Raw genomic sequence first — 24,542 nt, 5'->3', positions numbered from 1 at the left:
CTGTTTTGAGCATGTTAAAGCATTCTTAATCATCTCCTGTTGTTTGCTTCTGTGCAAACATACCCACATCGTCGTTAACACAGATCTGCCACGGTTTCGTTAAACAGCGAGAGTAATCACTTACTTAAAAATCCGTTTAACAGAATTCCAGACAGAGGACGTTCATGAATTAAATCCCAAAGCAGTCTGAAATCCTCAGTCCCTCTTAAAGAATCTGAGGATTATGTATTGTCCTTGTATGCCTCCCATTTTGACCGTGCTGTTGCTACTTTGATATATGTAAGATCTCCCTGATAAAGGTATGCACTTTGCTAGGCTCTAAAATAGTAAGTGAATATGCTGATGGTACTAATAAGGATACTAGTTTTGGGTTAAATGAGGCACTTGGGGACTGAAAATGCAACCTGAAAAATAATTTAGATTGTGATAAGTTAGCTGCTGTCAGTTATTGGAGGTGTCCAGTGATTTACCTCATGATCATGGGATAAGCTTCCACTAGTCAAGAATTATACATTTCAGTTCATGGGCTTTGAATGTTTTAATAATGTTTCTTTAAACAGATTCTTTTAGGAGTTTCATTTGATTTTTTTATAATCAGGTATCAGCATTATCACCAGAAGTCAAAGGAAACAAAACAGCAAACATTTCCAATGATTACTTCCTTTTGTTCATTTGTTTATTCATATTTTCATCTACGACGTGCCAGCATCACTCCAGATACTAGGAGCAACAGTGAATCGAAAAAAAAAGACTGTGTTCATATTTCTTGGAAAGACATACAGACAAATAAATGAGCAAAATAAATTCAGAGAGTGATAAGTAAAACAATAAAACAGGGTGACATGAGAGCGATCAGAGTGGCAGAGGTTGAGGGAGGGAGTGGTGGCTGTCGAGATCTCTGGGAATGAGCGTGGCTCATTCAAGAACAGAAATATGATGGGTACACGGCCCAAGGGAAGTGAGAGAGAGGGCAGGCTGTGAAGCCAGAGAGCTACGCAGGGGCCAGGCCATCAGGCCATGAAGGGCTTTGAATTTTTATTTTAACTATAAGGAGATCAATGGAGGGTTTGAAAAAAATATGATTCACATTAAAACAAAAACCCCTCCGGACTCTAGAGGATGGTCTAAGGTGGGTATGAATGGAGGAGGAAGCCCAGTGAAGAGGCCTGCACTAGCGCAGAGGAGAGATGCCGGGTCTTGGATTAAGGTGAAGCAGAGGCATTGGAGAAGTGGACAGGTTGGGGGCTATATTTTGAGTCAGAACCAAAGAGCTGATAGATTAGATACAGTGGTGATGATTTCTAAGGTTCTTCAGGAACAATCATGCAGAAGACCACGAGAAATAGATTTGGGTAAATACAACTATCTTCTTCAGTGAGTGGACCCGAACAACACAAAACTAGCTTTGATCTTTAGTGCAGCCAATTAGCTTCTTTAGAAAGAAGCAATTTAAAAACTTTCCAAAACCCATGATTCTGATTGCTATTATTTTGATAGTCAAAAATAAAGTATCAAATGAATCATCCTGCCTTTTGGTCAGCTGACAGGAAAGAAACTGAAATAAACATGGTATTAAAGTATCAACCAAGAGCTGTGTGTGTTACTGTGCTGGTGAACCCAGATCTGCTGTGAAGAACAGTACTTCTGTGACAAGTATGAAATGTTTCAATCACCACGTTAGTAGCAGTATCAGCAGTATTAGCAGTATTTCTGAACTTCGAATGTCAAGTCCTTAAAACTTCATTTCCTGGCGAATAAATATCAATTGTAACAATACTGGTAACTACATACTTTAACTTAAAAATAGCCTATTTATCTAAAATAGCATTTCCCATACCATATTACATAATAATAGATGTAACATGAAAAAATGGGTTCATTAGTCAGGTAAAGTTGGCAAACACTGGTTTAAGCAAAGGCAAACTGTTTCTTTATTGTAGGACATACCATTGAAAACTCCAGGGCGAGGATATAGGAGCATCGTTTCCTAATTTAGACCCAGAATTCCTATTCCCCCTTCTTTCCCCCTACAATACACAACTTTTTAACTTGAATATCTTTTAGGACTAATGTTCCATAGGTCAGCTTTGGAAAATGCTGACTTCAACTATACCTAATTCCAACTATAAACATACATAATTCCAACTCTAAAGTGTCTGTGATTAGCGGCCTGCTTTTCTAGAGGATGCTGCTCTAGGTATGGGGAGGTAATTAACAGGCAGAATAAGGTACCTCTGGCCAAAGTCAAAGCAGGGTCCTTACCAATCTAAAGAAGGCAGGCTAACAATAAGCAAAGTCCAAGTGACAGTAACTGGCTGGTGTGTTGTCACAGAAAGTGCCATGGAGTGTCACTGAGCCCATCCAGAAGAGCCACTAGAAGGACCCAACAGAAGCCCATGAAATGGCTTACTAACGTCAAAAGTTGACCAGAAGGGAAACCTAATGCTGAGTTAGTGGGCTCTCAGATTGTTTCCAGAGACAGGGATGGGCCTAAGCCCATACATGGGGTTTAATAAGGCCTAAAAACTTCTCTGATCTTGCAACCATCCTGCTTATTCAGGTCTTCCTAATAAGTGGATGCAAAACTGGAAGGGTTTAGCATCTCCTGAATCTGCTTTGGGTATGGGGGGGCAGGTAAGAAAATAAAGAAGAATGGATCCCTCCACAGTCAGTTATATTGGGAGATGCATTTCCTGTGAGTGTGCATGCATGCACACATGCACACAGGCTCACACATGTGCACACACGCGCACAGAGTTCTACTGTCCCTTGAGTGTCAGTCTTATTTATTAACCGTGTAATTTAGTTGAAAAACATTTAATTCATCCCATGAACTCTTCCAATGACATATAACTTATAATTTTATATCTGAAAGGACTTTCAAGATTATTTATTCCAACAGTCCCTAGGATTTTGGATTTCACAGACCAGTAACGTTTCAAAAAAATTAGTTCCAACATAGGTTGGTGTCCATCTTTTTATCTTACTCAGTAAGGACAGTAAAACAAACAAAATAAACCTATCTACTATCATCAGCATTTCCAGAAAATAATCTCTGAACTCAAAAACTAAAATTAGCTTTGTGAAAAACTTACCAGACTACTGGCATTTGGGTATGATTGATATATTATTTTGTAAAGAAGCCCAGAGAGTTAAATAGCTTGTCTGAGATAACATCTGGCTTGAGGCAGAACCACACTCTTTGCACCACACTATACTTCTTTCCTTGTTCTCACAGATAATGTCAATGCTTCAAAGACAAATTCTCCCATTTAAGAAAAATGTTTTAAAGCGGGGTGCACATAGTTATGCATAAATCTGAAAAGCTGTGGGTGGGTGTGGGGAGGGTCGGGTCAGGATAAAAGTCACCCATGGGAAGAAAAAGAGAAGCAGCAACTAAGAATAAAGAATTTTCGAATACTCACCATGACACAACTACCTAAACTGAGGTGCTGAAGCTCTGAACAGAAGTTCAAAATGCTGAGCAGGGCTGTTTGCTGCCATCAGGAACCACATCAGAGGCAAATAAGGAAAGGACAAGAAAGTGAAACAAAGAGAAGAGGTCAATTAGACATTAAAGGCTGTCACTGCTTTTCCTGAAATAGAGCTCAAAACCTCTGTTACAAACACCACAAATGCCATTTAATGAGTCCCCAGGTGTTCACACCATTGATTGGCTTGGAGTCAAGGTAATCATTACTCGTCTCCACGTAGTAAGTCGTCACTCTGTACATGATTTTGCATGCCCTAAAGACACCTATATTCCCTATGACCTCTCAGTGCATTTTCCAAACGTAAGCAATTTGAAAGCCTGGTGAAGACTGAACAAGACAAGCTAAACCATCCCTCCCTCCCTCCCTCCAAAAAAAAAAAAAGAGCACCGAGGGTTGGTGACAACTGTAGAACAGTGGCAGCTCTGACATTCACTGATCAGCTGCAGGCTGATGGAACTGCCAATAGCCACCCCAACTCAGGATTGAGCCGGTGACTTTAATGTCAAAGAATTCTCTTTGTTGACAAGGATCCCAACAACCATCGAGCACCTGTCACTAGCGACATGCTGACTGAAACGTGCACTTTCTAGTCATGTTTCTGCCATTTCAGCCCATCCGTCCTGTGCAATGGAAACGGTCTCACCACTAAAGAAACCCAAAGGTGTCCGAGACTGCTACATAATCATGGTTCCTGAAATATCTCTAAACAGTCAAAATTTCACTTGATGACATGCCTGCCATGAAAAATTTAAAAACGAGCAACGCAAAGCATTCAGATCTCTAGTTTTTCCTTTTATAAATTAAAAACAATACTACTCAAACATGTGGCAAACTTTCTAAACCTCTGAGTTAAATAAATCATATTTAACAAAATTAAGATGATATTATACAGCCTCTGTTTAATCTATTCCAAGTGTTCAGAAACGAAAAAATTATCAGTTGGGGAGGGATTGAGGAATGTGCCAATGACAACACAAAATATTTATTCAGATTCTTATAGAGAAAATAAAGTAACAAAGTACTTCATTTAAAATAAACTTAGGGCAAAAATAAAATAATAATAGTTATAATAGGCCCTAGATTGGTACTAGACTTAAGACTAATTGTTTCACTGTTGTGCATTTTTTAAAATTTAAGCAGAAAAAAAAAAGTTTATATTGATTTTATGCTTAAGTTTCAACACAACTTATAACATTTATAAGACAATGCCATGTAGCTCTCAGAATGTTGACATCAGAAGAGGTATATGAAGATAAGTTAAGGTTCAGATTCTCCATAATACTTAGCTATTTTAACTTACTGATGGGGAAATGACATTAGGTTTGTTTTTATTAAAGTACCAGATCTTATCACAAGGTTGTTTTATAAGATTTTCCCAAGCAAGATCCAGAACACGGTAGAGAATTTTTAGAGAGGATCCCATATATTCTTGTGGATAAGAAATTTTAAATTAAAAAAAATACATATACACACACCTCATTCATGATTCAGGGAAATTGTTTGGTCATTTATTTTTAAATTACTTACAATTAAGAACCTCAAGTATGCAGACAAGTATAGAGTCCAAGACAATAAACACCCATGTAGTCACAACTCAGATTTATCAAATCTTAACATTTTGCCCTCTTTGCTTATCTACTCTATTTGTGTATCCCTCCATCCATTCACATACTTTCTCAGAAGTGAACTTTATCATGACTCAGGGTTTAAAAACATACTTGAAAATTACATAACTTTACTATACATTATGGATCACTTTTGAATTAATATTCTCATAATTATATATCTAGAAAACAGCTATGTAAGGGTAGATGCATTCTGAAGGAATTTCAAGTCGTAGAAGAGGAATCCATGGCCTATTATACTTATTCAGGCAAATATTTTACAATAACTTACACAGTCTGCATATTAAATTGAGAATTAAAAGTTCATTTAGTAGTAGAGAGAATTATCATTTTTCATTCCTACCTTAAAAAAGGAACTAACATAGAACATAAGAGATTCATATTGAATATCACACATCTTTGCTAAATAAGAGACGTGAGATCAAACGCTGAGACCAAGCTATAAGGGGATAAGGATGACCTTGGAAGGGATGCTGTGAGGAATGTAACAAGGAGTCAAATAGAGATAAATAAAAGGGTTGACTGGTAGCACTGAGGTGAGCAAGCACAAGTTAACAGTTTCCTGACTTTCTCCAGCAGAGCTCATGATAAGCCAGAGACTGTGGGAGTACCCAGGTATAGAGCACACATCTATAGATCAGCTTGCAATCTCTCCAAATCCAGTTAACCAATTTCCTCCTAGAATATCTTTAGTATCTTCTTTCTCTATGCTATTAGTATTCAGAATTAAAGTACTACTATTGATGCTAAAGCAAAAGGGAGAAACTACCTCTTCACTTCCAGACATAAAATGACCTGATTTTAGAGAGACCACAGTCTCAGTGATTTAGAGCAGTTGAGAAAATACTGCTCATGGGCCAAATTCAGCCCATTGGTTGTTTTTGTAAATAAAGTTTTATTGGAACATGGCACACCCATTCATTTATGTATTGTTTATAGCTGTTTTCACACTACAACAGCAGGGCTGAGTAGTTATGACAGAGACCATATGGCCTGCAAGGCCCAAAATATTTACTATCTAGCCCTTCGCAGAAAGAATTCGCCCACCCCCAGCTTAAAACAATTCTACCTTAATGAGTACTTGCATCACTTTTACCCTTGTAGAACACACAAAATCCTTAATATAGGATTAAACCTATATTAAGTGCACTACAAAAAAAGGTATTCAGAAATAAAAACTGAACAATTTTATGAACCTCTTACTTAAGACTTAAGATATCTTTTAGGTTCCCAAATTGACGAATTCTGCTGGTTAGACCTGTAAAATTCCATATAAGCACAAGAGTAGCTCTATAAAATTAAAACACAATTTAAATAGTTAGCAGCTTTAATAATGCAATGCAGCAGATTCATTTTCAAATGAGTTTGCAATTTTTAAACAAAGGCCAACCTTATTTAAATCACTGTGGAACCAGAGTCACTAAGAGGTGACTGGCTCCATGTTAATTTCTTCTACAGAATTTTCAAAACATACTCTAGGTGAAGCTGGCACCTGGTAGTAGGATTTATGTTCATAAAGAAAGAATCCTTTTGGGACTTCCCTGGTGGTCCAGTGATTAAAAATCCACCTTGCAATGCAGGGGATGCCGGTTTGATCCCTGGTTGGGGAACTAAGATCCCACATGCTGCCAGGCAACTGAGCCCGTGCACCACAACTAGAGAGCCCGTGTGTCACAACTACTGAGCCCGCACACCACAACTAGAGAGAAGCCTGCGTATCAAAATGAAGAGCCCGCGTGCTGTAACTAAGACCCGATGCAGCCAAAATATAAATAAATAAATATTTTTTTAAAAAAGAAATAAAGAATCCTTTTATATTCAACCTAAAATCTACCTACTAACCCTGTTCAGCAGCCTCAAAATCCAATGGATAACTATTAACTTATAGAGAATTATTATTGCCTCTACTTGTTACAAGGAAATTTATTAAGAGGTAAAAGAAGGCAGGAATTCAAATTTTCATTGACAGCTTTTTAAGAGATGCTACCCATAAAGTTCAAAATCTCCTATCCTCCACACTACTAAAGTGCTAAGCAAAAATACTTAATAAAATGATAACTGATACTTATTATACTCACATAAATGGTTCAGATATTCCAGATTTATAGCTTAGTAGAGTTATAATTATGCATACCATGTACATTTTATAATATAATGAAACCTTACATAAACCACATATGCAATACTGTGTTCACTATTTTATATTAATACAGGTTTATAATTATTATAACTAATTAATAATTTTTGCAGTTAAAAATTAATTGTTGCTTATCTTTAATAAAGAATACAACCCTTACTTGTAACACTCAATATAGGAAGATAGGATCCCAAGTCTATATTTCTCTATTCTAAGTCCTGACTCCTACGGACTTCCCTGCCAGTCCAGTGGTTAAGACTCCGTGCTCCCGGGACTTCCCTGGTGGCTCAGTGGTTAAGAATCCGCCTGCCAATGCAGGGGACACGGGTTCGAGCCCTGGTCTGGGAAGATCCCACATGCTGCGGAGCAACTAAGCCCATGTGCCACAACTACTGAAGCCCTCACCCCTAGAGCCCGTGCTCTGCAACAAAAGAAGCCACCGCAATAAGCCTGCGCACCGCAACAAAGTGTAGCCCCCGCTCGCCACAACTAGAGAAAGCCCGCACGCAGCAACGAAGACCCAACACAACCAAAAATAAATACATAAATAAATTTATTAAGAAAAAAAAAAAAAAGACTCCGTGCTCCCAATGCAGGGGGCACAGGTTCCATCCCTGGTCGGGGAACTAGGATCCCGTATGTTGCATGGCATGGCAAAAACAAACAACAAATAAACAAACCATGATTCCTAGAAAGCATCTGAAAGAAACAGGTAAGTTTATATATCACAGACATGCACCAGCTAAAACAGAGAGACTAGTGACATCACCTGATCACAAGTATACCTTCACCGATGATATATTTCAAACATATCACAGCAATAACTACAAGTAATGAGATACTATTTTATAAAAGTATGTTCATTAAATGAAAATTTATAAATTTACAAAAGAAATACCACCAAAGAAATCCTAAGAACACAATCACTCAATTATTGTAATTTAAGATCCATCTACATATATGTATGAATTTCTCTTTCTCTAATTTAATTTTTTTTTGCCCCAGTGTTCCAATCTCTAAATTTGGGGAAGGGAAATATAGAATAAAAGTTGAAGTATTTTAACACCTGTTTAAAGTACTTGAAACTAACTATATTTAGAATATTTCAATTCAATTACTTTATAGATATTTGCTATAAACCAAACTGTTCTTTTATACAGTTTAAATCTACAATACGGTATAGTTTACATACTGATACATAATCACAACTTGAAAATAATATTGTCCTTTATAGGTTAAACCTGAAGATCAGCATTGTGGTGGAAAAGTAAAACTTCTGATTGTTCTCTAAAAAGAGAATGTTCAAGATCATAAATGACATAAATTAATAAAGCTCTTATACATGCCTTTGAGGGAAAAAAAAGGAAAGTTCTCTAAACCTAACTGTAGACCTACCCTAGACCACAGTCTCAGAAATTTTAGTATAAGGTTCAAATAATGTGCTAAATTCCAAAAACCCATATGTGTGAAAGAACAAAACCTAAGACTAAATCACACACATTTGCCTTGCCCTGTAGTCTCCTTTCAGAACCTATTTTTACCACTGTAGTGGATCTCTCCTATAATAATACAGTTGAATACATCTTTGCTCACTGATGACTAAACTGATCAATTTCCATATCAACCCATGATGGATGATGGCAGAGATGAGCAGTCAAAAAGTCATGGCAGGAACTGATGAACTCATAAAAGTGCTAACAAAAAGTCATGGCAGGGGCTTCCCTGGTGGCGCAGTGGTTAAGAATCCGCCTGCCAAGGCAGGGGACACGGGTTCGAGCCCTGGTCCGGGAAGATCCCACATGCCGCGGAGCAACTAAGCCCGTGAGCCACAATTACTGAGCCTGCGCTCTAGAGCCCGTGAGCCACAACTACTGAAGCCCGCGCACCTAGAGCCCATGCTCCGCAAGGAGGGAAGCCACTGCAACTAGAGAAAGCCCCCGTGCAGCAACAAAACACCAACGCAGCCAAAAATAAATTTTAAAAAAAAACAGTATTAAAGCCCTTCAAATTTAAAAAAAAAAAAAAGTCATGCCAGTTTGCACACCAGCTGGACTTGACTGTAACCTTATTGCCTATATAAAAGAAAGAATGTTTTGATCAGAGGGGTAAGGGTTGGACCATCAAGGGAGCATAGGAATCTGAAGCACACATTGATTGACACTGTTCATCTAAACGATGCTCAGCTGAAGAGGGTACACTGGTCCAAAGACTTTATCTATTTTCTTCCAAAAGCATGTCTTTCCTTCCTGTTAAGAGGAAGGTATCAATCTGTTTTTTGTTGATGCCTTCAAGCATTTAAGTCACATAACTAATGCTCACTGTTCTCATTCTGAACTCACCAGACAGGTCTTATAACTGTAATTTGGTTTCCCCTGTGACATGCCAACAGTGAGAGAATGTGTTAATCAGCTATCTCTAATGAATGTGTCCTTACCAGGTAGATTCCTTATACCCAGTATACTGGTTACTGTCTTGAATGTGGATGATAATGAATCTGACCCCCAAGAAGCTTCTCAACTGTGACTGAATCATAGCCCATCATGCAGGTCACACACACTCAACCCCACCAAAAGCCTGGCACTTCCCACTGGCACTTCTGTAAATCAATCCAGGATAGAAAAGAAGTATAGACATATTCTTGCCTGGAGACATATATTAAAGACTTTTAAAAGTTTGTTAGTTTTAGGATATAATATATTAAAAGTTATTAAAATCTTAATTCTTGATTCTGTTTAAGAACAAAGTAATTATTAATATCTTTTGTTTTATATGTTGTCTAGCTAAACAAATCTGTCTGAAATGGACTGCCTTTTAGGTGACAGCTAATGACAGCCTGCATTAGTCAATTTAGGTGACCAAAGTAGGTTCTTCCTGCTTCAGTTGTTCGATCTTAGTTAATAATCAGCACTGGCTCTGGTGAGAGGCCACTCCTTTCCTTAAGTCTGTTAAATGCACTTGCTCTACTAAAAGAAAGACCGTCCCTGCTTCTACTTACCAATATACAGGAATGTGTTCTCTAAATCAAATAAGAACGCAGTCAGGAAAACACCATTATCTATGTGTCAGAAAGCAAATTCATGGCACGAAATCAAATCATATTGTTTGCAAAAGACAGTTTACGTATCTTTTGTAGGAAAGCTCAGGTGCTTTTATTAACAGACAGGGTGGTATGCATTTTTACTTATATATTCACTCTGCTGAATAAACTGGCACAGAAAAAAGAAACTAGGAGGAGAGTGTTGATATCCAACAGAAGTAAAATTCAGCTATTTTTGTTTGTCTTCTAGTTCATGAAGATGAAGGCAGTGGGGTCCTTGAAACTGTCATCCCAGCCTAGTAGGCCAAGTAAACAGCTGCTGAACCACATTTATGGATTACTGTCATATACTAGTCCCCTACAATACCTATAATCAGTTTTTGCACTACTTCAGATTCTTTCAATTTATGCTCTATCATTCCTGAAGTGAGGCAATCAAAATTGGATGCAGGTGTTCCATTTATAACTCGAACTTTTGAAAAAAACACTCTTGGTTTTCTTGTCTGCTGCTAAGCAACAGAATGACATTCTTACTGAGCTACCTATCATGCCCCATCTCACCCCCAACTTCAGATATTTTTTCCCAAACAAAGAAAAGATAGATAGGCTCAAATTCCTAACACTAATCCAGATTGTTTTAGGCAATGCAAAGGACTTCTCTTGAAGTCACTTTTTATGCAATATGTTAAAAAGTTATCCTTATGCTATCCTTTGTAAGTTTTATCAGTTTGCTAGAACTGCCATGACAAAGTACCATAGACTGGGTAGCTTAAACAACAGAAATTAATTTTTACAATTCTGGAGGCTAGAAGTCTGAGATCAAGGTGTCAGCAGGGTTAGTTTCTTCTAAGGCCTCTCCTCTTGGCTTGAAACTGGCCATCTCCTTCCAGTGTTTTCATATGGTCTTCCCTCTGTGTGTGTCTGTGTCCTAATCTCCTCTTCTTATAAGGACACTGCTCTTATTGGATTAGGCCCCATCCTAATGACCTCATTTAACTTAATTACCTCTTTAAAGGCCCTACCTCCAAGTACAGTCACATTATGCGGTAATGGGGGTTACGATTTCAACATATGAATTTTGAGGAGACACAATTCAGCCCATGGCACAAGTATTTATGAATAGGTTGCAGGTATATGTCCCTTCAGGGGTAAAAGAGAATTATATCTTCTACTTATTTTCAAATGGTTCAGGAAAAAAATATGCATATAGTAGGGAAATCTACTTTTCATGCAACTTTTTGTAAGTCTAAAATTATTTTAAAATAAAAGCTTTTTCCTTTTAAGTATTTAAAAGTCTATTTAATGAGTAAAATTTCTATAGCCTTCCTCTCATAAGAATATATCATCATGTATGGCTAAAGAAGTACTTGCAATTAATGTTTATCATAAATAATAAGAATATTGTGAATAGAGATGCAAAGGACTAAAGGTACTTAAAGTCTTTCCAATCATTATATACCTCACTTTACTATAATTACTTCTTTGTCACGAATGGTAGAAGAAACTAAGTACAACTAAAGTTCTCCTTCCTGTTTGTTCTAAGTTCCCATCTTTTGCCTAAAAGTCTTGCCTACACAATTATAAAAGATCTACCAAATTCAGTAAAAAGAAAATTACTGCATTTAACCACTCACTTCACTAGTTATGCTGGGATCATGCAGTAAACAGGGTCTAAATCTCAGCTTGAGGGTCATTTCTGTCTCTCCATCACCTAGTACTATCTTGTTTTTCACCAGGCATACATTTACTGCTCCGCAACTGCTGAAATTCAACAAATGTATACCTCTAACTCTGAAAAGAGGTTATTTAATGATTTTCTTTTTTTGGTTGATGTTATAAGAAGACATTTGTTATTTCTCTGATGAAGTGATTTTTCATCACAATCTTAAGCATACCTAAAGAAAGAAAAAGATCTCATGAAATAAACTAACAAAACAAATAGAACTATATTTCACTATTTTTTAGAGCTAAAAATTCTGGACAAATACAGTTCAAATATTTTCTTACAAGTTTTCCAAGTTGTAGATCCACCCACCCCTCTGCTTAGTTGATGTGGTTATTCTGTAGAAAGACAAACTTATGCTTACTAACTTAGCAAATAAAGAAAAAATGAATTGACAAGCGAGAGTTATCACTCATTCATTCATCACAAGTTTACTGAATATCTACTAGATATATTCACTATAGTGAATACCAGACACTGTTCTACATACTGGTTGTAAAAAGTAAACAGTCAAACATGGTCCCTCCCATTAGGGAGTTTATAAGTTAGGAATGAACATTCCTTTTACCAGAAACAGATCATAAGTGTGAAAGCAGTAATTCGGCCTAAATCTCTCTTAGCACATGATGGAAAAGATATTCCTATTTAGGAAGACCTATAAGAATACTTCACAAAGTTGGGAATAATTGTGTAGTACTATGCTGAGTAAACCTATACTATCATTTTCACATTTACACAAGTCCATCTAATTTATAAAGTGTGTTGTTGTCGTTTACATGTACAACCTAATTTGGTCTTCTCAATAGCCTATGTGATAGGGTAAGGTTTTTTTTTAACAGATAAATAAACTTTTAGCTTAGTTTAAGTGACTTACCCAAGCACAAAAATCTTTCAAGTGGGAAAGCCAAGAGAAGGACTGAGTTTTTTCATTCTGTCCCATCTGCCACAGATTGGTCGCTTCACCCTCCTCCGACAGCCTCAAATGCTTCCCTTCTGTCCCAACCGATTTCCCCATCAGTGAGCGGGCTTCCCCGGATGCGGGAATCTCTCCCCTGCTTCAGCTTCCCACCCCCACACCCCCCGGGGTGCAGGTCCTGTCCCGCTTCCTCTCCCCCTCCTTCTCCCTTCTTTCTTTCATCATACCCAGTTATACGGGGATCTTTATAGTCTTTTCCAGTGTCCAAGGTCTTCTGCTAGTGTTTAGCTGGTGTTCTGTGAGAACTGTTGCATCTGTAGATGTATTCCTGATGCATCCGTAGAGAGAGATGAACTCCACGTCCTCCTACTCCTCCACCATCTTGGAACTCTCTAGGACTGAGGTTTTTGACATTGGTCTCTGATACAGACCAAATAACAAATATCTTCCCAGCTTTTAAATTATCAAATAATGTCTGAATCAACACCCAGACCTCACTGCTAAGCAGTTTTAACCATACCTAAAGTCTGAACAAGATCCTACTGCTGCTTCTTCTCACTGTAGGGTACTAGCTATGGTATTAGCCAAAGCAGTGGAGCTGGGGAGAAAAATCTTAATGAGCTAGGCCAGGTCATAAAAGGCTGGGCTAAAAAACTGGTGACAATGACACTTGGGGCTTGTTTTAAGGTTGCTCTCACATAGTTGACTACCAAAGCAGCAATTAAGCAGTACAATGCACTGGGATATAGCCCCAGTGTCTGACAAGGTTACACATGAGGCTCAGTGGTCAACGCAGCAGGCCTTGTTGGTAAAATGTCAGGTAGAGAGAAGCCCAGTGCCCTGGGCCCACTGCCTGTTTCACCATTGGCTCAGGGAGGTGCCACAGCAGCACACCAGGATCTACCTACGTGCATATAAGGCAATTCTGACCCTACTATAGTTTTGTTCTCCTGCATTCTCATTCTTATTGAGTAACCAGACCTGCAATATGCCTGGCTATACCTAACCACTTAAGAACACACTACCTAGACATCAACAATGCACCACTTTACATGCTAACATATTTGGGGAAATTATATGTACCAATGCTGCTCCCCACTATAGTGTAATATTGAGAGTTGGCCTATATATATAAACCATTTGCTTGAGGTAGTTCATTATGTATGGATTCCACAAACTATTATTTAAATGATATTAAATGTAATTTGAATAACTAACTGTTATTATAAATTCAGAACTAAGACTTCAAACTAAGTTTGTTCATAATAAAAATAAAAGGCAAAAGTCCATTTGTCTATAGTAGGTATTTTAGACTAGAAAATGTTTACAGAATATAACTTAATAGTTTGCATTTTACACTGGATCAAAATGTTGTGTATCTTATTTACAATGTTATATTTCCTTACCAATTATGGATTAGAAAAGGATTAAGTGGTAAAGAGAAAAGCTCTATTTTAGATAGAGGCAGCCAAGCTATTAGAATAACTACTACTCTATGCTCTTATGTATCTTACAATTTTCACTGTAACTCTGAGGCCACCAAATCTGGGTTCAAATCCTGACTCTAACTTATTGCTCTGTGCCACTGGGAAACATTAATCTTTTGGGACCTTCATTTCATCATCTGTAAGATTTAAGAGTAACATCTACTCTCATTAGACTAGTGTAAAGGATTAAATAATATGCGAAACGTCTAGAACAGCAAACAACATATTCAGTAAGTTTTCCCAAACTTTGGGACTAAAACCCAGGTCTCCAATATCCTCTAAAGCTATATTCACTATGCACACAGATTTGCTTCTATCTTATAAAATGGCATAAATATATTACATTTATTAATGTAAATTATATATAGGCACATAAATATAACTCTACTACATCATAAATCTGACCTCTCTGAAGATTATACGCTATAATAGAGTCAACATTTTTAAATACTAATTTTTGCTTATTTTATAATTATGTAGTGTTTAGAAAAACAAGGGTAAAAGTGGCACTGGATAATTTGTATTCCTTTAAAAAAAAAAAACCTCTACCAGGAAGTTCAAATTCATATCTTCTTTTTCTCCTCATATATTTCCTTAGAGCCATCAGAGGCATCTGAAGTCAACTGCTATTCCTTCTTTCCAAGACAGTTTATAACATCTGAATGTACTGCCAGTGATTATGTGGAAGGTTTAGAGAGAAGCCAATCCCCTAAATCTTGTCTTCTCACTCTGTTTTCTCTCATCCACCAACATCATTGAGTGCAGGACTGAAGCAGTGAACATATGGAAGGGAAAAGGGGGTGACATAATGCTTTGCCTAAGTGACAAGGGAGGTGCTTATAGATTGATGCGAATACCAGTGCTGTGGCTTCTGTTTGTTTTAAAAGAGACCAGCTGATTGTGTTGTCTTTTCCCTTTATTCCTCTGAGTTACTTGGTGCCCGTGGGGGAGTCTGATGCAGATCCCAAGAATGACAAGATAACAGAAGTGAAAAAAGTATAGGCAGAGAGAGCTGGGAAGCTGTAAAAGTAAACACTGCCTGGGTAGGTTTTTCTCAATTTTGAATTTTGCCATTTATATCACTAAGATGACACTATTTTTTATTTTATTGTAAGTCAACTGTAGATCAATGAAAATCAATTTTATGATTGTTTCTATGTACTAAATGTCAGAAAAATTGTGTAGGGTAAATTTATAAATGATTTTATGGTATTTTAGCAGATAGACTAATAAAAACAAACTTTAATAGGTAGTAACATATGGTACAAACCAAATTTTACTTAATGCAGTCATACAGTAATTTCACATCTATGTTTAAGTAACTGAGGAAAGCTGAGCTGATGCTATTTAGACTTGGATACATATGTATAGGTCTCCACTCTTGAGAGATGAAATCTTCTCAATTCCTATAAATCACACTTTTTAAAAAATATGTAGTCATATTCTATCAGTTTCTTGGGGTAAATGGAAGAAAACTGTGGACTATGTAATGATTCCCTGACACTTAAATCATGTTAATTTATGACATTTCAAAAGCATCACATGGAATATATTTTTACAAACCATCACAGATGTAAGATGCCTAGCAAGTTGATATAATTTCTTGGTTTTTACCCGATTTTTCTTCCCAAAGGTTCACTTATTAATGAACTATGCTACATTTCTTCTTAAAGTTAAATTTAATCAGAATATTTTAAAATGAGGCATCATCTTGCTCAGAGGATATCAGACACACAGAGCAATATAAAACAGTAAATACACCAGTAAAAAGCCGGTGTGGCATAATTTCAGAATAGATAGGTCTACCCAAGAAAAGATAGCTGACAATTTTACACCCACATAAATGACGAGTCATTTCACCACAGACCAGTGAAAACATGGGCTAACACTATCTTTAAACTAGCATTCAGGGACAATAGTCCTCTCATTTTACAAAGAAAGAATCTTGGAATTTGAGAGACTGTGTGAGTTAAGCTTGTCACTGATAGGGCCAGAACTAGAATCAAAGTCTTCTTTCCAACAAAGCAGGTCACCAGTTAAACTCTAGGTAAAAATTTTGCCCCAAACCAGGAATACTATATTCAGACTTCCATAGATTAGTTTAAAATCTATGTCAAGCTAAGATATCTACTCTGATCTACCAATAAAAAATGCTATACACCCAGATGGTTTTATAGATAAATTCTATCTAACAGATAATTCTCATTTATTAAAGTTATTCCAGATCAAAGAAAAAGATGTCAATGTCACAAATCATTTTGCTAAGGTGTCATAATCTTAGCTCCAAACCTGATAAAATGGCATGAAAAGGAAAAACACAGCTCAATTTCATTGAAGAAAGCAGATGTAAAAAGTATTGATAAGTCTTAACTCTTAAAGAATATTTACAATGAACCAGGTACTGTTGTAGACACTTTGTATATATTAAATCAGTTAATCCTCATAACAACTCTTTGAAAGGCATACTATCATTATCTCCACTCTACTGAAGCACAAGGGGTCAAGAACCTTTCTCAAGGTAACATAATTCATAAGTGATAAAGTTAGAATCCGAAATATTGGATTCTAAGTGATAAAGCTTGACTCCAAAACATTAGGAAAATAACCCAGCTATGTATTAAGTTAAAACACGTAGGAATTACCGCAGGAATGTAAGGATTGTTCAACATGTCATTATATTAATAAATAAAAGAAGATGGGCTTCCCTGGTGGCGCAGTGGTTGAGAATCTGCCTGCCAATGCAGGGGGCACGGGTTCGAGCCCTGGTCTGGGAAGATCCCACATGCCGCGGAGCAACTGGGCCCGTGAGCCACAACTACTGAGCCTGCGCGTCTGGAGCTGGTGCTCCGCAACAAGAGAGGCCGCAACAGTGAGAGGCCCGCGCACCGCAATGAAGAGTGGCCCCCGCTCGCCGTAACTAGAGAAAGCCCTCGCACAGAAACGAAGCCCCAACACAGCCAAAAATAAATTAATTAATTAATTTAAAAAAAAAAAAAAAAAAAGAAGAAGAAAAAAGATCAGTGTGGTAATGGAGGCTTTAAAATTTTTAAATACAATATACATTTTTGATAAAAATATTCTTAATCAAATGAGAATGATAAAGACTACTTATCAGAAAGAAACATCAAACAATATATAAAATTAGTAAGCTACATGAGGAATTTCTATTTAGTTCACTAATGAAGTCCCAGTGCCTAGAGTAGTGCCTGGCACATAACAGGCATGCAAACATTTGTTACATAAATATTAAAAAAAGAAAAAAAATTCCCTCTATATTAGAAATACAACTGGTATACCTATTGTGACTCTATTATTCTACCTTATTTATGAAGTTCTACTTAATGTAGCAACACTTTAAATATTGGAACAGAAAGAAAAAGTATATTAATTTCCAGATTATGTAATTGTATCATTAGAAAACCCAAAAGACGTTAAGTTATTAGAACAATTATAAGCACTCAGTAAGGTGAGCAGATACAAGATAAATATACAAAAACCTCATTTTTCTTTATATTAACAATAACCAATTAAAATTAAAGAAAATAGTATCTGAGACTAAAAAATACAAGGGTTAAATTTAACCAGAAAGATATAAAACCTAAGTGAAGAAAACTATAACATGTTCTTGGATGTAAAACAAGACCTATATGAACAGATAGGAAGCCTTATTAAAGAGCAAAATGAAATATAATAAAGGCACTGCTAATAAAATCCTTGCTGAAAGAAATATCTGAAAGAATAATACACAAGGATTTTTTTTAAGTTTAAAAAGAACAGATTTTCCTAACACATAGTAAAACATACTACAAAACTGCCATAGTAATATTATTCTCTTACTACTGTTATTAGTAGCTAATATTTATTGAGAGTTTACTATGTGTTCAGCACCCTCTAAGTACATTACATCTAATTAATTCTCACAATGACCCTATGAGATCTGTATTTTTATTATCTCCACTTTAGATATGAGGAAACAGAGAGATTGAATACTTGGCCAAGGCAACATTCAAGACAGGCAAGGGGTCACTAGAGTGGGGTACACCATTTTGGAAAAGTAATTTGGCTGTCTTATGCATTCATTTAAATATTTACTGAATGGCCAGTCTTTACCAAGTATGATACTAGATACCAGGAACACGGCAATGAAAAAGACAGACAAGGGTTCTACCTTCATGAAACTTATATCGCAATGTGAGGAGACAGGTGATAGTATGAAAACCAATAAGATAATCTCATAGTGATAAAGTTGCTAAAAAGGAAATACACTGTGGGTGATATGACAGAAGCAAACTAGAAGGGGGGGAGGGTTACCTTTTATCAATGTCTAAGAAGCCTCTCTGAAAAAAAAATATTCAAGTTGGACATTGAGTTGAGAAGAGGGCAGCCATGTAATGAGCTGGAAGGATATTCCAGACAGGCAGAGGAGAAAAAGCTGTGAGCTGGGACTGGATCAGAATGCTCAAGGAATAGAAAGAAGGCCAACATGACTGGAGTAGAGGAAACAAGTATATGGCAGTAAGTGGATGTTTACCACAGGGGCCCAGGCACATACTGTGACCAGATATACCACTTACAGAACTCTATCCTACAGCAATAATAACCGGTACATATAAAACTCTGTGCAAAATAATGTTATTGCTAGATGGTTTGTAAAAGAAAAACAGCTGGAAAAACCGATATGTTGACCATTTGGGGAACAGTTGAGTAGATTATGGTAAAATGTAATATGAATACATATAGCTGATTCACTTTGTTCTACAGTAGAAACTAACACAACATTGTAAAGCAATTATACTCCAAGAAAAAAAAAAAATGAAAACTGTCAGGTGGTAGTATATGTAATGACCTGGTAAGATGTCCTAGAGCTATGTGAAAAAAAGCAAGCAGATCAATAAATATTATATGACTCCATTTTTCTTTAATGAGATTCCTAAACTATGTATTAGGGATTTTAACTCCAGAGTCTGGTCCTGGATAAATTCCACTTTTCTTCCTCCCACTCCAAGCAAATGTTCTCCTACATACTTTCCTCCCACCTCTTTCTCTAATTCATTCCCTGCCAGCATTTCAGCTCACCTCAACCCATTGCTTGCTTCTTTACCTAGAAACATGAACAGCATTACAAAAATTCTAAGAGCACAGAGGATAACATTTTCTTAAAATGAAAAAAAAAACAACACAATAGACTAATTCTAAAATGACTGAATCAGCCAGCTCTAATGATTTTAGAATAGTCAGGTTGCATCATACACTTAAACTATTTGAAAGTCAGAAATCACATTATTATGAGCAATTACAGGTAACTAAATATTCGGTTGGCTATTAACACTAGCAGAGGTGTAAATCTTACCTCTACTTTTGTTCGATAGAGAACGAGTCGTTTAAGGCCACATAATTTGGCAATGTGGTTGAAAGCTTGAGGTGGTAGTTTATCACAGGATGAGAGATTTAAGTCCTGTAGATTTGGACACATCTCAGAAATAATCTCCAAGCAAGTTTCATTAAGGAAGTGGCTGCAAGATAATTCAAGACGCACTAATTCAGATCCACAGACCTTCAGAAACCTGTAAAAACAATGTTCCATGTGAATTTCATAAAACTAAAAGATATTTTTTGCAAGCACTTTGGAATTATATCGACTCTAAGCAGACACCTTCAGAAGAACAGATTTCTATTAGGGAAAATTAAAAACTTGTTTCACTTAAATTCTCATTTACTGCATGCCAAAACAGGCACAGTTAGGCTAAAATATATCAACCTAAGAAGATAAAATGGATTCACATCACATAAAAAGTCAGCTACTGCTAAGTGGGAAATTAAGAAAGCAGAGGGTGTTTTTCTTCTACTTACCTGTAATTCACATCTGAGCTGGTAGAGCCAATAAACAAAACATAACAAAACTCTAAACTCTTGGAAGATATTTCTCCCTAAACAGTACCCATTCAGTACTGGATAATTTATTTTGAATGTGGCACACAAAGTGCCATCTCTAAATGACCTCAAAACAAATCAGACTAGCCTCCTCTCAACTAAGAAAATTTCTGGGTTGGTTTAACTATACTGTTGAGATATGTTCCTTGTAACTGATACTATTTAACGCCTAGACTGATGTTGAAATTATTACAAGATATTCAATTGCAGCTTCACACAAAATACACAGAAATAACTTCATGTGGAGGACACAAAACCCTTTATCAGAGTAGGAATAACAATATTTGTCTTCATTACATTACATATGGGGGGAAAACAGTCCTGTCCATAATCATCGTCTGATAATAAAAGTAAACTGTGAGCCTACGAGTATTCATATCCCTGAAACTTTATCAACAAGTGGTGTGTTTGTTTATCCCTTAAACAAGCGCACCACTCATCCCTGTCCAGGTCTCTTGACATTTTCTTGCCCATCTCAGTGTCACATCAGTCATATACTGTTATTTTATTTATGCCGCATCTTTTTTCTACATGATTTAATTATTAGCTTACAAATACACATGCAAAATAAAACTGAGTAAATCAATCACTTATGAAAGTAAAGGAAGTAACACTGGACTTCTAAGTCAAAAGATGGATATTTTGCCCTGTTCCACCACTTCCTAGCATGTGACCTTGGAAAAGGCGTTTACCCAAGTCTCAGCATTTCCTCCAATGTAGAAGGCAGACTAGAAATATGTTAACAGCATTCACCACACTGTTTGTGGTTTTGAACATCCCACAATAAGTGAAAGCAGTTTGCAAAGACCAAAGTACCCCACGAACATTAAAATAAAAGTGAAATCTTGGCCAACACACATTCAAACAACAATTTAAAAATTTAATTGCTACAAATTTATTTTAAATGTTGCAAATAACTCAGCAGCCCACACATCTTATTTACACCCAAACATCCAAGAACATCCCTTTACTCTTAATCCATTGCAGCGTATGTTCTGCTCTCCCTAAATTCATCCTTTCCTTTTAAATGCCAAATTAAACGGCCTTTCTTTCCAGTCCTTGTATTACCTGATTTATTGTGGCATTTCACACAACCGCCCTCACCTTCCTTCAAATTCTCAGATAGTCCTCACGCTATTCCCTCTCCTTAAATTCCTCCGACCTGTCTCACTGCTGTGTCCTTTGCTATTATAGCAGCTAAATTGCCAGTTTGCATCAAGCACCTTAATTCATTCACTCAACAAATATTTATTGAGCTCCAACTATGACCCAGGCATTACTCCAGGCACTTGGAAGTTGGCAGTGGGCAAAGCAAAGTTCCTGCTCTCATGGGGCTTACTTACATTTTGGTAGGAGAGGCTGACCATAAACAAATAAGTTAAGTGAGTAAAATTAATAGTATATTAGAGAGTGAAAAGTGCCAAGGAGAAAATAAAAGCAGAGAAGGACAACAGGAAGTGTCAAGGGTAGACAGGGTGGTAAGGGAAGCCTCATTGAGAAGGTGAATCAAGACCCAAAGGAAGTGAGAGGGTGAGCAAAGCAGTTCCCTGGAGAAGCAGCACTCCAGGCAAAGGGAGGGGCAGGCACGACAGCTCTGAGGCGGGATAGCTCAGACAATGCCTAGAGTGCCGAACTGTAAGGAGGCTCAAAGTGAGAGGGAGATGCGGAGCAGGTCAGAGAGGTAAGGGGCAGTTCAGAGTGCGTGTCCTATAAAGACTCTGGCTTTTATTTTGAGGGAGATGGGATCCTCAATCATCAGAGGGTGTTGAGCAGAGGTGTGGCACAACCTGCTTGTACTTTAACAGGGTCACTCCGGTTTCTGTGCGGAGAACAGACTGAAGGAGAACAGGGGTAAAAACAGGGGGACCCTCAGGACACCACGACCATATTCAGGGAAGAGAGGACGGTGCACTGGATCCGGTGGTGGCACTGAAGGTGGTGCTCAATATTCAGACTCAGGATCTATTTCAAAGGGAGGCAGTGTGTACTACATTATGACATACCTTCTTCATACTGAACTGAACTCAGGCTCACCTATTTCTCAACAATAATTTATTTTTCTGTTAACCACAGTTTCCTTACATACTGATTTGTTTACATTGAGTTTTATAAGGTGCCTCAAATCCTTCGACAATTGAAATAGATTCTTGGGTGTACCCAGTACTTAGCATGATGTCAGCCATGTAACAAACACTGGATGACTTTGTTGAATAAATCTTCCAATGGTGAATATTCATTTGAAGAATTTAGATTTCCTCTACTCTGGAACAGACTAAGTTTTATGGACTCAGAGAATTTTTCCATTAAGAGGTTCAAACTACTCCTAAGAAATATGACAAAATTAACGTTTTTACCTTACTCTGAGTATACATCGTAGTTTTGGCTAGTTCTTCACTATTTATAAGCTAGCAATCTAGAAATGAATGTAGGGTGTCAGAGATCTGGAGTATCCTATTTTGATTTGATACTTCTAAAATTATTTGCAGATTACAAAAGTTAGATGAGTATATTAACTCTTAAAATTAAAATCTTTAGGCATCTTATCTCTTGAAGGTCTTCATTATTTGGCAAAGCACTTTGTTCTACAATTCTTTTTGGTATTGGACTTGGAATACTTTGACATTTCTTTTCTCTTTGCTCTCATTAATGAACTTTTCCCTTCTAAAGATAGAAAGTAAATCACCAGAAAGCCAACTGTTAATAGACTAGAAAACGTCCCAAATTGATTGAATGAATGAAAAAATCTGGAAGCACAATAAAGATAATGATCATGCTTATCTACCTTTATGACTCTCTCTCTTCCTTTTTCTATATTGCATATTTTTACTGAGATTATTTGGTCAATATCCCCATAGTCTCTCTTCCTAAACTTACAAGATCTACACTACCTACTTTTTCATAATATTTCCACTCCAAGAAGGTAGAATTAGGAGCAGAATCAATTAATTAGCTGAACACAACTCTTGTTTCTTGCCTTAATGCTCCTCATAGTTTTATTTTAACGCAAAATTACATACATGTTTTTGTCTTGGTCATCTATTTACTCATCTCAATTGTGATATTGGTCACTTGAAAGGAGAATTATAGCTTGTCTACTTCCTGCAGCCTGTTCATACCATGTTATGAATTCTCATCAAGTATTTCTTGATACTGAGGGTATTAAGAGAAGACCTAAGTTCAGATAAACAATTCCTAAACGAGGTCTCTTGCTATGAGAAATGGAGTCTCTGGAGAGAGAAATAAATTGCTTATCTTTATGAGGTGAATTCATTTGTCCAGATTAATATAAGTACATAAAAAGTAATTTACTAAATGGTAACTTGCACCCTAAAATAATTAACATCACATGAATGAATGATTTAATCTGAGTTTATTCATCACAAAATAAAAGGCACTAATCCTTACAAGCTGCCTGAAGTATCAAGGTAAAGGGGAGAATTAGGTATAAATATCCATGGCTTCTGATTGCTAATCTCATGTTTTGTTAGCTGACTCACTTGAGTTTTATGAGACAGTATATTTAAGATAATTTTAATCCCAAATAGCTGGAGCATTATTTACTATAGCTGATCCAAAATAAAGTCATTAAAAACAAAACTTCTTGCTTAACTGTGTACAGTACTATCTAGCAATGGTAGAAGGAAGTGGAAAAGAAAGTCTTAAATTGTCTTTAATCTCTAGGAATTGACCATCTAAAAGAGACAACAGTGTAAAACACAGGCAGGCAACTGAATAAACAAATATATGAATAAGCAAAAAGCTCTCTAGTCCATAAAACTGTAGCTCTGTGTCAAAACATCAAGTTCTTAAATCTAGAAAGCATCCAATAATGTTTTCTGAAGGGAACAAGTAGAAGGGTGAGGGATAGAAATCTCTACATAACTGAGGTGGAGCTCAAGGTGATTATTTTGAGCAACTATCTGAAGAAAAACGATAGAGGAAAAATAAACAGAACCTAAGACTTTTTGAACATCAGAATGATATGATTAAGCCTCAGAGCACAAACAGGCAGGGAGGCAAAGGAATATCCGAGACTTTAGGAAAGTGTATTATAAGAGAAAAGTGGAATTACAGTAGATGTGATTTTAATGAGTCATGATATAAATGAGCAGTACTTGAAGTTACAAATCACAAATCTGTAGATAGAACAGGATTTTAATAACTGATTAAAAGTTTTAAGTTCTTATTATTC

General features: G+C 36.7%; 1 protein-coding gene across 4 annotated transcripts in view; it reads right to left on the bottom strand.

Moving 5' to 3' along the window:
* Window positions 1–24,542, bottom strand: part of FBXL4 (F-box and leucine rich repeat protein 4) — a 70,965-nt gene that overhangs the window by 5,515 nt on the left and 40,908 nt on the right. For all 4 annotated transcript variants that reach the window (XM_036871967.1, XM_036871970.1, XM_036871969.1 and 1 more), the window contains exons 6-7: window positions 19,770–19,983; window positions 3,426–3,497 (exon numbers count right to left, since the gene is read on the bottom strand). In XM_036871967.1, coding sequence (XP_036727862.1) covers window positions 3,426–3,497; window positions 19,770–19,983 — 286 coding nt within the window. The remainder of the gene's footprint in view (window positions 1–3,425; window positions 3,498–19,769; window positions 19,984–24,542) is intronic.

The sequence above is a fragment of the Balaenoptera musculus genome, chromosome 12 (assembly GCF_009873245.2).
Source record: "Balaenoptera musculus isolate JJ_BM4_2016_0621 chromosome 12, mBalMus1.pri.v3, whole genome shotgun sequence".
Lineage (NCBI taxonomy): Eukaryota > Metazoa > Chordata > Mammalia > Artiodactyla > Balaenopteridae > Balaenoptera > Balaenoptera musculus.
The sequence above is the reverse complement of the archived record's forward strand: the minus strand, read 5'-3'. Positions and strand labels throughout refer to the sequence as shown.